We start from the raw sequence: 14,468 nt of genomic DNA, 5'->3' as shown, positions 1-14,468 counted from the left end.
CTGCTACTCCGAAGCAGCTCAGCACGTAGCATCACAAATAGATTACTGCTTGCTTTCCTAAGCATAATAGCACAGCTACATAAAATAAATTTGCACTTCTGAGCTGGTAAGCCTACAAGCTCTGTTTGCATAGTCTCTCAATGCCCACAGAAAATGTATGCTTCCATAAGAAGGTGGTGTCCCATCACACTGTTTTTATAGAGCAGAGAGAGAAATCCTCTGGAACATTAATTTGCCATTTTCTTCCAAAGTGTTTCTCAGCCTCATAAATGTTGGTTATGTATTACATGCTGAAATGTGAACGTATGTATCACTTAGTTCTATAAATGCTGTTTTTGAATGCATTTTCATCTTGTTAATTTAAAAGATAAACATAAATTTACTAAATTAGAGAACAGTTACTATGCTGAGATTAAAATAGAATTTGTCACTATCAATGCACTTTTCCTAAGTATAGGAAGAATTTTTAATGCTCTTTTTTTTTCCTCCTCCCTGGAGTCATCCATTGTTCCTAACATCTGAGTGATATGGTGGGCAGATAGTTTACAAAACACATTCGTAGTATTGGACATATATGCCTGTTTAATCAACATGAGATGATGGTTAAGCATAGCTTACTGTTTGAAGTGTAACTTCTGGCAAGTGAGTAGAATGAGATTTTGGCCTAAACTGAACAGAAATATTATGAAGTTAATTCAGATTCAGAAACAAAAGCCATTTCTATTTCACATCAATAGGTATGTGCTACTCCCACATGGGACTTTCTTAAGTCATCTTTCTTAAGATGACTGCTACGTTTGTGCATGTGTCACTGATGCAGATGCTTAACTAAATATAATAAAATAACTTTTTGATACTCTAAGAACTCCACTCTGTTGCACAACACAGGTACTCAAATCTTTTCAGCAGTGAGAGAAACATGAAATCTAACTGCTCAGTAACACTGCTGCTTCTACAATGCTTGAACAACAGGAAAGCCAGCAGCTGCCAGCAGTATGGAGTGCAAGGCACACAATGGAAAGTAACAGTGCCAGGCGCTAGTTAAGTTGCTGTGTGTTGTTAAAAAATAACCGTGTTGCTGTGGTTGGTGGAATTTATATTTACAGAGTCTCAACAGGGTCCTGTACTGTACTTTTGGAATAGCTGTGATCATCTGCTTCTGAGTGATTGCCTTGCAAATCTCACTGGTGCCTGTTTGTTTCCTGTGCCCAGTGTCTCCACCAAAGGCACCCAGCTGGACTTCCCCCTCCTCCAGCTCTTTGGAGAGGCGAGCCCATGCATCAGAAAGCAGCTGGACGACCAACTCGGAGGACACCAGCAGCCCCAGCATTGCTCCCTCCTACACAGATCTGCAATCAATTAATACTGAGGACCTGACGAGTGGTGGAACATCTGCAGCAGATTCAGCTGGTAAGAGGAAAGTCTTCAAGTTTTTCTATCTCAGTATTTTTGATGTTACTCAAACACTGTTCTCAGAAGTAAGATGCAGGGAATAGATCCAAAGCAGAAGAAGCTCAAGGGTTAGGCAGACTAATACCTTTTGCTGGTTCAGTTCCCAAGTAAGCACACCTGGAATGACACACCCATGCTTTGTGCAGACTCCCAAGGCAATTCTTGGAGCTTCTACAAGCACCTGCAGTACCTTGGAAGGTATCCAGCCCACTCTGAGGAAGGTAGTGGCTTCCCAGTCTGATGAAAACCAATTTGCTTCTACCATAATAGCTCAGACATGTCAGCTATTTAATAAAGTATATTTCTCTCAGGTGGTGAATGTAACAATGTGTTGGGAGAATGGATTTCCTGAACCTCACTGAGGGTGTATGTCCCCTTCGTAAGATGCACAGGATCACCTGAATATGAAATTATTCGACGGTTCAGTGAAACAGGACTGGACATTGAGGCAGGTGTATTTGCTGATAAAAGCATACAAAATGCTTAAGCATCAGCTGCAAGTCAAAGTTCAGGGCACAGGTCTTTGTATGGGGACAGATAAAAGCCTGAGTTAAGTCTAAATGCAGACATACATGGAACTGAATCCCATCAGTGACAATGTGCCTCATAGTGCCCATTGTTTATGTTAGTCTCTAAGTGGGTAAGACTGGCTGACAGTCAACTTTCTCACAAATTGCACAAAATTTAAGAGTAAAACAGCCCCATAGGCTTTATCTAAAGTGTGCCTTTATGTAAAGTGTTAACTCAAAGATACCTGAGGAAGATGGAAGAGACCTGAGCAATCCTGAACTGAGAGTTTACCCTCACTGGGGGCAGGGTGGCGGGGGGGTGCAAAAAGCCTCCCAACAGATGGAGTGAGGATAAGATTAGTGATATCCTGTAAAGACAATGGATTTTACAGCAGCAAAGGTAAATACTGCATGAGCAGAGCTGGAAGCAAGGATTTGCTGTTCAGTCACAGTGCATCTGGCACTTTATTGTCTGTTCTAGTTTGATCTTAGGCACCGAGAAGCCTTTACAGTGTCTTTGTCAGTCTGAAGGGCCATTCCAGCCTGCAGCAGCTAGCCAATAAATTTGGATCAAGTGATAGCAGACTGTCCATATAACATGGACATGTTTATACGATTCTAACAACAAGCACTTTACAACCCCACGCAGCTGGGGTTTCACAGTGTTGGGAAGCTGTATTTGGTGCTGGTAAAGGGGTCTATTGCTTCAGAACTTTCTACCATGCACTGCTACGTTGCTCAGCTTGGATCAAAAAGCATTGAAAGGAGCAGGAACTTGTGGTATTTGTGCTGTGCTCTGTGAGATAAGTAACACAGGACATCTCTGTTACTGATACAATTGAAGTATTTATTCATTCTGAAATGGATGCCTGCCTCCATTTTCAAAAAAGGCCAAATGTCTACATGTAAGCAGAGCAAAGGGGAGGCTGTCTTGTAGCTATGATTTGAGATCTGAAAGCCTTGAGATCTGTTCTGAAGTTCTGAGGTGAGGTGCATAAATATCTCACCAATAAATGTTCTGCATTAAAACAGTGTCTCCCTGACTCAGCTTGCCTTGGATTTCTGTGTGTCAGTGTACTTCTCTAAAATAATTTTAATTATATATCTTAAATGTTGACTTAACTATAAGATAAATCTTATATATAAGGTATATACATATTTAACAAAATAGATAAGATCAGTTATATATTTTTTTGTATTTAATAGAACAATAGTCTGTATTACATATAACTAAATTAAAAAGTTTATATATAGTTACATAATCATAACAGTACATGATAAATATGTATATGATGTCTATCTACATGTCTAAATTTCTATAAATACACATGCATAGAATTATCATAGAAATATAGATATAGGATATATATATATGATATAGACAGATATAAACATTACATATTTATCTATCTACCTGTAGGTGAATAGATATAGATGTATGCATGCACAGCCTTGTTGATGTATGATATATATCTTAGGTGCTTTGTTGTCAGTTCTGTAATAGTTTCTGTTCTGATTTGTATCTAAGGAGAGCTGCAAACAGCAGGTTTGTTGTTGACAGTTCAGCTTGCTGACCACTTGCACTGTTTGGCACTCTCTTAAAACTGAAGGACTATTGGGATTATGAGGGAGTCACTGTGTTGTTGTTTTCTAAAAACATCTGCATGTTTAGAGGTAGAAGGTTGCATGTGTGACCCGTAGCTGCTCGAAATTCAGGAAATTAATAAATAACACAAGGAATTAACTTTTAGAGTTTTGTTATTTCCAAAATATACTGTATATTTTGAGGGGATTCCACTGCTTTGTTTTTAAAACTTGGAGAAGATGATTCTGGAAAGCTCAGCTCCAGCTGTTTCTTGAATGTAAGGGAGAGTAAGAACTAACTGCAGCACTAACTTTTCAAACCTTGCCCTTTGTCTTTTATGTGTTAGTTCTCGTACAAATATTGTTTCTGTGACAGCTAAATACAGAGTCCTGATATGATAATTGCAAGGAATGGTGTTCTGTAAGTTTCAAACCAGCAAATTTGAATAGATTATACAGCTGTGCAATGTTTTTGCACTGGATGCCAGAAAAAGGCCTTAAGCATTGTTACAAGCTCTGAAGATAATGAACATTAATAACCAGAGCAAAGGGGAAAATAGAGTATTCTGACAGTTACTGACTTCTGCCCAGAAATGTACTTCAGCAATGCTGTGTAACTATTAACCATCATGTTTTGGTGTCCAAATTGCAAACACAGAACAAATTTTGTAAGGGAGAGCCTGCCAGAGCCTCCTGCGGGGACTGTATGGAGCAGTATCAAACTCTGCCTTCAGGGAGGAGGGGACTCAACACGAAGAGCAGATGGAACCCAAAACATGTTCTTGTCCTTATTCAGTGCCAGAAGCAGAGTTTTTTTCTTCCAACCATCAGCCACCAGCTAGCAATTTAGAAGTTCTATCATCCAGTTTTAGTCCACTATCTTTTTCAAGACATTTCTAACTTATTTAATGTATATGTGAGGTAGAAGTAGAAAGCTGGGTCTGGATAATTCGAGGCAGAAAGTAGCTGTGATCCCAATCAGACCCGTGTACTGGAAATCAGTTCTTTAACCTTTAATGACTTCTTTAAAGAACCCAAATATCTCTGTGTCATCTACAAAGGTGTTGAATACTCATCCCTGTTTTGCACTGGAGTAACCAGAGGCTCAGTTGTGCAGGCTGGCCCACTGTGAGTTCTTCATCTTACAGTCATATGGCAGTCTTGTCTGTGAAGCAGGCTGAAGACTGCAAATGTAAGCAGTAGACCAGCAAGAGAAATAGAATCATTGCCTTAGTCCCTACTTATGGCAAGAATGAAAAGTATAGGAAATCCATTGGCAGAAGGCAGAAATTTTAGAATGAAAAATGAACAGTTACCACAATAAGCCAAAGCATACTTGTATCTATTCAATAGAGAGAATTATAAAACTGGCTTGGTCTGCAGCCATCTGGCTTTAAGGTCAGAAGAGAGGACTGTGATATCATTATCTTCATCTAATCCTACCTCCTGCATATTTCAGGCCAAGGAACCTCACCCACTTTTTTCTGCACCCAACCCATAACCACAGCAAGTGTCTCTAATATTTTTCTGATTAACATCTGCTACAGCAAAACTTGGAGATGTTCAGTTATCCTTCATGTTTTTAACATGCAATTCTTTAAGTTTAAAAAAAAAAAAGATTGTCCTACTGATAAAACTTATAACAGTATGGAGATGTCAGTGAGCTCAGATCTGCCAATTCTTGTGACCTCAGCTGAGGCTAAATGCTGTCCCCTAATCTAAAAGGTTCAGTATCTGCCTCTTCTCTGCCCTGTAAAATAACTCTGATTAGTTATCTTCTCTGTTTCCCTGCCTCTCCAAGAGGAATGCTTTCAGCTGCTGTAGGACTATCAGCTTCTTGCTTTTTCTTCAGGAATGATGGGGATGGAGGAGGAGAGGATAAAGCATTGCTCTCATAAGAAGAAAAGAGTTAGAAGAAAGCTCAAAAGAATCTGTTCCTACTAACTCCTACTAGGCTGTGTTTTATCCTGCCTGATCCTATGAATTAGTCTGTCGTCTTTTGCATCCCCAAAAACATCAGGTCTCAGGCAGGAAAGAGGCAAAAATACAAAAGGAGTAAGTGATGGTTATAAAGAACCGGGTCTGATTTTCATTACTGTGTAGGAATGTTTAAATTAAAAACATTTTTTTCTAAAAATAAATAAAAAATATATGTATGAACATAAACCTATTTAGAGAGAGTTATTCTTCTGTCTAATTGAATGTTTTGTTGCATTTACACCAGTGCAGTTTCAGTTCTGATTTTATCCGTGTTGGTGGCCCTGGGCTGCAAACAGCGAATCTATTAGATGAGGTGCTGGGCATCAGAGTTTTTCCTCATGGCAATTCTGAAGTGCAGACCACAGTGACTGTGGATTTGTGACAGGGTTACACTTCGTTAAAAAAGAGCTTACGGCTGACCCTACATGGTGTTCTGTATGAATGTTGCAATTTCCATGATTAGTAACTTATGTTTTTATATAGTTGGAGCAAGCGGAAGGAAAGCAGACAGAATTCTGGCCCCAGTCATGGGTCTGAATTACTGATCCCCCTCTATATGTAGGCAATATTCCAGGAGAATAGATGTGAGTAATTACTCTGTAGTAAATCTCATGCCAGTGAGGCGAGCTAAGTGGCAAAGCCCTGTGTTTGTGTTCGCAATGCTGTGATTCCTCAACCACTGTATTTATGTTGCCTCCAATTGCTCCCTAAAGTGCAGAAAGCCACGTGTCAGTGTGATAAGGCAGAGGAGTTCAGATGGATTTTGCAGCTGGGCAGAATGTTTCAGTTTGAAACATAATTGGAGATGGAATACTTGCATTCAATGGCCATCTATGATTGAGTGTTGGGAGAAGAAAAACTGTGTTTGTTTGGTGCAATCCTAAATTGCTTCTGAACTTACAGCCACTCAGAGTGAAGAACGCTGAGGGATCTCCCAGCATCAGACTCTTTGGTGCAATACGGATGTGGAAAGCGTCGGTGTCAGTCTTCAACAGCATGTCTCAGGAATAATTTAAAACATCGACCTTTCATGTTAACAACTTATTCTTCTGTGCCCGCTTGGAAACTGATCTTGATTATTTTTTATGTTTAATTTTATCAGACCTCTGCCTCCCTTACTCTTTTATTTTGCCTCCATCTTAGGGAAAAGGTGTGACACTTTCAAGAGAGAACATGACCACAGTTATATAGGAGCACTGTAGGAAGACTGTTGATGTGTACCTCTTTTTGAACACTTCCACTTTTAAGCTGGTCTAGGCTCAGTCAAACTAAATAATGTTGGATAACAGATGTGACATGAATCTTGAAGAATAATCTTCTTCATTTGTTGGTGTAAGCAATTTGGGATTAATTGTCCTTATTTTTGGCAGATGAGACCAAAATCCTCTTACCTAATCTTAAAATAAATAAATAAAATAATAATAAAATGTAAATAGTAAATAAATTTGCTTTTTCTAATGCAGATGGGTCTATTTTTGGTCTAGAAAATCAGTCGTCGGAGAAGTTTCTTAGGTTTAGCTGCAACAAACTAACTCCTAAAACTATATTCCATCCCTTTTTCATCTTTTCACTTTTTCATTACAAAGCCTTGTACACTATTGTAGTCTGATTTTCAGCCTTATTATTTTTCAGTATCATTTTTAGACCTTACAAATATAGTCACCATGTGTGCTGTTCTCCAGTTCTGTGGCACCATTCCCACCTGAACTGATTCTTTTAAAATCCTTGGGAACAAAGCCGTAATTGCATTTGTCAGTTCTGTTAGAGTTTAGGGATGGGGCTGATCATCCCTCCTGATCTGAGGGAGTAATCTCTTAAAAGTATTTTCTCACCTCATTAATGTTAATTTTCATTTCCACTCCCTCGTTCTAATTATCTATCTTGCCTCTTGTGCTCTTATCACTACATTCTGCATCATCATTTGCATTAAAGAATAGTGGCCAAGTATTCATTACCTTTGGTGCAACGTCTTTTAGCTGGCTTTGTGTATGCATGCACAAGGAAGAGTGCAGGCACCTGAAAGAGGAGTAACTTGTTGCACTCACTGTGAGACCCCGTGGGTGCAGCCACCTGTAGTAATCTTCTTGCTGGTGGAAATCTTTGTGTAGGTAGGATTTGAGAAGGTAAGTGGCTGTAATAGACACCTTTTGGCTCTAGCATGAGGGTCTGTTGATCATTTTCAAAAATGTAGTAATGGAATGGCAATTACAAAGCGCGCTGTTTTCTGAAACACCCTAAGCCAGGTTTTGGGGCTGTGGAATAATTTAGTGTATTAGCATTTGGTACAAAGCATCAGTGCTCTGTACCAAAGTAAGAAGTGAGGTGTAGGACAAAGAGGCTAATGGTTCCTAACAAAGGGTCTCATCATATGAAATAGGTGTTTAGCAAGTAGCTCTTTTGATTGTTATCTGAGATGCTTAGACTTGTCACTTTCCTGGGTTTCACATTATGTTAAAGTGGGTCTTTGAAAGTCCTGATTTTCTGGCTCGCTCTGCAAAGAGGATGGCTCTACACAGCAATGCTGACATGGGCAGAGGGAATACAGTAGTTTTGAGTCTGTTTTCAGGCTAATCTGATAGATCTGAGCCTTTTGAAAAAGTGGGATACATGTTGTATGGTCATTAATTGTGGAGGCCTGTTAGTGTTTAAAATAATCTCTATCCATACATCTCTGTCTCTAAAGAATAGGTACAAAGCACATGCAGTTGCCCAGCTTTAGTCCATTGCACATACACTTTTTTTCAGTATGTTCCCAGATCTGAATCTTCTTTTTTAAATTTCTTTTTTATGCAGTTGCATAAAGGTGAGTTTGGTGCTTAGATGTACGTGTTCTTAACGGGAAATACGTGGTAAGACTGTCAGTTTTGAATGAAAGGAAATAAATTCATGTTCTTGCATAAGCACCAACAACATTCTTGATTCCCTTCAGCTAAAGATGCAGCCAGGTCCTTCTCCAGAAAAACCCAGCAGAAACGTGCAGAGAGTACGAAGATTTCCATATGGTTGTGCCCATTATATGCTGCCTCCACTTAACCATGTGTTTGTATACTTTATGGCAGGAATGAGTCTCTGAGAGGGATCTGAACAGAACAGAGCGTGGCATGCAGGGCCCAGAGAGTGCTCTGGGTGCGGGGTCTGGCCAGTGGGACAGACAACTGAAGGGCATTTGCTGATTTGAGGCGGCAGCTGGCATGCCAGTTTCATTGCCTCACTGCCCTTTGGGGCTGTGGGCCTTTGCCTGCAGCACAGTGAGCTGGCTCCGAAAGTGGGACATGAGCTCCACCCAGGGTGCTGTGCTGCACTTCTCTGTTGGCAGGCCCTTCACTAGTCAAGCAGAATTGGGATCTGGGTGGGAAAGTTTACATAAAAGAAACAGAGGGGCTTTACTGGAGACTTTGCTTTCATGAACCCATCACTCCTCCTGCCTCAGATTGATTTGTTTGTTCAGGCTTGGTTGCCTCCAGCAACACATTATTAGTGTGAACTATGGGGTATCCTGGGAGACCTGCAAGATTCTCTGCAAACCTTTTGAATTCTTAGTCTCCAAGGAGGGGGAAACAAAAAGGGCATTTCACTCCATTGACGCAGTTGCGCATACATTGTTTCGCTTTTTTGAATGCTGAAGTGTCTCTCCAGCAAATGCTGTAACTGGACTCTACAATCTTCATTGTGTTTCTTCAACTCAGTCAGCACAATATCCGTTTCTTGGTAAAGCCACCAACATGCGCTGTATTAAAGACTGTATTTGTGATGAGGCAATCTGCTATGATTAGGTGGGAAGGCTTAAGCAGGGCTGTGCAGTTGTTATCTCTGTTCACACAGGTCAGCCATTGTTGATGGTAAACTCCAGGCTTGGTGGGTATGTCTGACCCTAAAACAAATACAGATTGCGTTAATTGTGAGCAGCTTTCTGTTTGAGTTAGCATGGCTACAAAAGCAGTGAAGACACAGGGACAGGGGTCTGCAGCACAGGTATGTACTCAGAGCACTGTTAAGGTTACACATCTATGCTTAAACCTGTGTAAATTCTTCAGATATAAACAAGTGCTATGAGAGCCTCCCCATTATGTTGTCAAATCCCATAGGTACACTTTCCAACTTTACTCAGTTTGAAATTACAGGATCCAATGACTTTTCTCAGAAATCTGCTTGAGCTCTTTTGGCTGCTTTGTGTTCTGTACTTGCACGGACCAGCCTGTCTGTCACAAGATAGTTCAGACATCATGAAAAGTATTTGATTTCCCAATTACTCACATATGTGTTGAGAGACAAACAGTGTCAGGTGAACTGAGCTGCCACAAAAGTCAAAGTGGGTTAGCTAAGGGGGATCCGTGCTCCATCAGTTAAGGCATTGACACTGGGTGGCATCTCAGTAACAGTACAGAGTCAGATGACAGTGGTGTAGTGGTGAGGGTCTTTTAGGAAAGGCAAGAGTGTTGTGAAAATGCAGAGAAAGTATCTTCAGTATCATCTACTTTCACCAGGCAGTTCACTTAGCAAGAGACCTAAGTGCTGAAGAGCTGTGCAGTTTCTTCTTTGTTCTCACATTAAGGTTTTGTGCATTTTACAAGAGCTACAGTGAGGGACACGGCACAGCAGGTTTGCAGAAGCTGTCCTGAAGAGCTGTGTCCTGCTGTGTCCACAGACCAAAACCAGTTTGTCTCATGCCTCTGAGCAGCCCAGTGGCTGAACTAGTGGACCAAACAGGTGAGAAGAGAGACTGAGTTTTGCCTGAACCAGCAGCTCCATGTCTGCTAGATGAAAAGAAAATCAAGTCAGTAGGAGGAACTCATCCCATCTGATGAGCTGCTCTTCAGTGAGGGAAGACTCTCAACATTAACTCATTATTGCTGGGACTTGCTCCTGAGGAGATTTGAAGCCAAACAGCATGTGACCAGGCTCTTCCAGGTTTCTTCTTTAGTGCCTGGAAACTCAGCTGCCACCCTTCTTGATTTATTTTTCCAGGAAGAAATGAGAAGCAGGAACATATGAGGACAGATCTGTATAGGCCATAGCTTTTTGTCTTCATTTGAGTTCTTTTTTACTGTGTTATGAATGAAATGACCTTAATCCACATCAGCCCTTCCACTGTCTGATCAAGAAGTTTCAGAATAACTCTCAAGCCTCATGGCTCTTTTCTGAAGGGAAAAGGGAGCCAGCAAAGACTTCCTGATGAAAGACAGTTCTGTTTCAGGTACTATCATTGCAAATGATACTGCCTCCTTACATGTTCTTAGAATTTTAAGGAGAAAAATTTCCAATTTTCACCTGTTGGTCTTTGTACGTTTTTAGAAAGATTGTATATTGTTTCCCAGAAGTGACTCTTATTTCAGGATAGAAGGTTCATTCTTCAGTTAGTAAAGTCAATTTTTGTTGGAAACTGCAGTATTTCTGTAGATAAGATCATAGGTGAGGTCATTCTTTTCCTCCAGAATTGCCAGCATTACGCATTTCCGACATTTTAGTAAATCACTCAAAGGCATTTTCTGCACATCTCAACAGACTGACTGTTGTACCAACCGCATTGAAACACCTGCTTACAAAAATCAGGCAAAACTTCTACCTGTGTAACCTTTGTCTGAATTCCTAGTGTTGTCCAGGATTTATTTTTTGTGTGTGTTGTTTTAGTTCTATACATCTATGAAGCAGAGATATTACGGGTAGATATAAAACTTTAGTTGCCGAAATCTCTGAAATCCATCACCTAGCTCTAAGAATTGTTCTTTTACCCACACAGTCTGTTTTTCCCTTCCTCCTCCTCAAGATATTCTCTTCTTCTGTCTGCTTTTTCACTTCTGGGTGTTGCATTAGTACTTTTGCACTTAGAAATGCTGTAATGCAGTTTACTTCAGCCTCTTCCTAGCAAGTGAACCTGCTGCATTTTGCCATCTCTCAGTGAAAGAAAAATGAACAAAGGTACTATCTCCCCCCTTTCTTGGCTGAGGATCTTTCGTCACGAAGAAGAATTTCTTCAAAATCTGCTTAAGAATTTAAACTCTTCTTCATTTATTGGATAATCACAGTAGCACTATTGCAAGGTAATGAATTAATGGTAGCCTCTGAAAAAATAAACACCAACCACAGTAGTAGTTAATGCTTATTCAAATGCACTACAGTAAAATTTAAATTTATTCAGCGATAATTTATTCAGCAGTAAATTCTGCACCTATCACAGAAATCTGCAGAAATCTGAAGCTGTAATGTTTGTCTGTGTATGGGAAATGTTGAGTCAGAGCCTGAGCCACTGATTGAGCACCTGAGTAAAAGACTGAGTCAGCTGTGGGAGCATAGGTGAAGGCAATTCACCTGTGTGACTGGAAGGAATGGAGCCTGCCTGCACCTCTCTTAGACCTCATTTAAGGGCTGACTGCTACTGGGGAAGATTCTCTTTCTGGGGATCCCTCATCTGTGGAATCTTTTGCAAACCTATATCTTTGGATACAGGTGAGTATTCCTTCCTTGTTTGTTTCTTTTTCCCATTTTCACCACAATAATCTTTTCGGCTGTTGTACCAACTGTAACAGTATGTATCTCTATTTCTGCATAAGAAAATATGTGTTAACTTTAAAATTCAAATTTCTGGGGGAAAATTTTCAGGGTATTTTCATTATTTCAAAATTCATTCAATCTTCCTGCTCTCAAAAACAAATAAAAATACTCTATGTTCCTTATAATCTAGCATTTTGACTCCAATTCCATTAAATTCACGTAATTTGGGAAAGTTCCCCTCAAGTCAGTGAATGTCTTTTTAAGACAAATGATCATCATGTTTTATAGGGCAATCACCTACAGTGTTCTATGCAACTTACAAGAAAAGTACTGAATAGAGGCAAATTTGCTGAACTTGCACCAAACTGCTATAGCCAAAACTAAATTGTAAAACAATTTATCCTGCTATTTTAAAAGTAATAGCATTGTAATTATTGGAGGCAAATATTCTTCACCATTTTCCCCCCAAAAATTAAAAACATAGTGCTTCCTCTGTATTCCTTGTTTTGTTTGTTTTAAAAGCTTTCAACTCAGGAAACCACAGCTGTATCTGGAAAATGCAACATTCTGTATTTGTTCTTGTTAATGGAATTGGATTTGTGACTTTGTGGATTTGCTCTTAACAAAGTTGATTTCCGCTCCACTATGTGCAACCAAATGAGAATATATTTGAAGAGATGAAAATGTTATAGTGAACATATAGAAATGTTTAAGAAGATTACTAAACTGTGCGTCAAATCTGTGCATCAGATCTGCAGGCATACTTTATTTTAAAATAAATTTCAAATTGATACCTCTACAAAATGGTGGCTATACCAATTTTGGTGCAGATCAGGGAAAGAAAAGAATCATTAAGACAATGAAGTGGGACTCAAACAGCCACAGCATGTTTTTTGCTTTCTCATTGTCCTCTGATGAATGGCAGGACAGAGAATAATTCACTTTGTTACTAGCACAATTAGGGATAAAGTCACTTTTAATTCCTGTGAAGAGGAAAGATGGGTGCGGTGAAGATACTCCAACATAATGTTCTGTTCTATGGTTTGTCCCATTTGAACGCAAAGGCTGCCTTCATCAGCTGCATGTTGATTTTCTCAGCTTGTCATACTTTATGAATATTAAGGAGCATCAAGTGGAGCAGATATTAAAAATTAGCACCCTTTGTGTCCTATTGAAAGCAGAACAGCCCTTCCATCTTAGGCACTGCAATTCTTTGCTAATAAGACTGACTGAACAAGTCTTCATTAAACTTCATTTTACTGGGCTGGAGAATTTATTTGGCCTCATCATCTGTTCAGACCGTGACCTGGACAAATCAACCGTAATGCCTCAGATTTCAAAAGCCTTTGTTTGGCTTCTCACATTCTTAGCACAATTAGTGGCTCTGCAGCCTGTCTGCTAGGGCAAGGTTATGTCACGCGGTCTCAGTGTAACTACCATTTTTTGTAACTTGCCAGGATCATCTCTCACGTGAGTTACTTGCACGTGATTTTAGCCATGCTGCACTTGGTCCCATGGCATTACACGGGTAAAGCCAATAGCACCTAGTTGCCACAGTGTCTGTGCCTGCTGCCTGATCAGAAACATCATAGCCAACGTTTCCTCTAAATTAAAGAAACTTAGTTATGCAATATGCCTGTCCTTAGAGTGGCTGAGGCTTCTCTCTTCCAGGCACTGTGGGGCAGATATTTACCATTCTTTTTTTTTTTTTAATCAGAAGTAAGTTACAACAGATATGACTTCTATGTAATGTGACAGACTATCCACAAGTCTTTGATGAAAAAGCATCTTCCACTTGAAGCTAAAGCTATTACGGGCAACACCAAATAAAACAGCTTTTTGTAATAGTCATTAAAGCCTTAGGAGTTGTTTCACAGATATGTAACTCCCTGAGCATGTCAGAGTTTGCTTTTCTCCAGAAGAATGAAAGGATGGGGATTTAAGTTGTATTTCTTCATCATAAATCCTGGGGATGATGCATTTACTTTGGCACTGGTTTTGCTGCTTCTTCAAATGAGATCTCTGTTCCCTTCAGCATTACTGCTCTGGAGGGAGTGGTATGATCTCCATTTATTATGGTCAGGAGTTAAAATTTCAGGTTTATTCCTCCAGGCACTGGCTTATGCAGCAATGAGGCTTTTGCCTTTTCTGTGCCTTAAAGTCACAATACAGAGTTAGCACACAGCAGGAAAAACAGGACGCTCCCTCTTTGTTGAAGCATATACATATGTGTATGCATATAACTATACAGTATATACAAGTAGTAGTATGCATAGTGTTATTTGTTTCTATATATGTGTGTATGTGCATTTATACAAATAATGTGTGCACAATACAAGTAAAATCTTTGGTTTCTGGCTCACCTTCCTACAACTTACACACAAATTCAATACTCTTTGGTGTGAATCACAGGCTGCTTTGCAGCACCAGGTAAATAATTTTATATTTAGGTGT

At 39.7% G+C, this 14,468-nt stretch overlaps 1 protein-coding gene across 1 annotated transcript in view; it reads left to right on the top strand.

Moving 5' to 3' along the window:
* STON2 (stonin 2) overlaps window positions 1–14,468 on the top strand; it is a 65,653-nt gene that overhangs the window by 16,395 nt on the left and 34,790 nt on the right. Inside the window, exon 4 of the mRNA XM_010711793.3 lies at window positions 1,213–1,410. Coding sequence (XP_010710095.1) covers window positions 1,213–1,410 — 198 coding nt within the window. The remainder of the gene's footprint in view (window positions 1–1,212; window positions 1,411–14,468) is intronic.

This window comes from Meleagris gallopavo, chromosome 5 (assembly GCF_000146605.3).
Source record: "Meleagris gallopavo isolate NT-WF06-2002-E0010 breed Aviagen turkey brand Nicholas breeding stock chromosome 5, Turkey_5.1, whole genome shotgun sequence".
NCBI classification, from domain to species: Eukaryota; Metazoa; Chordata; class Aves; order Galliformes; family Phasianidae; genus Meleagris; species Meleagris gallopavo.
This window is presented reverse-complemented; position numbering and strand designations above follow the sequence as displayed.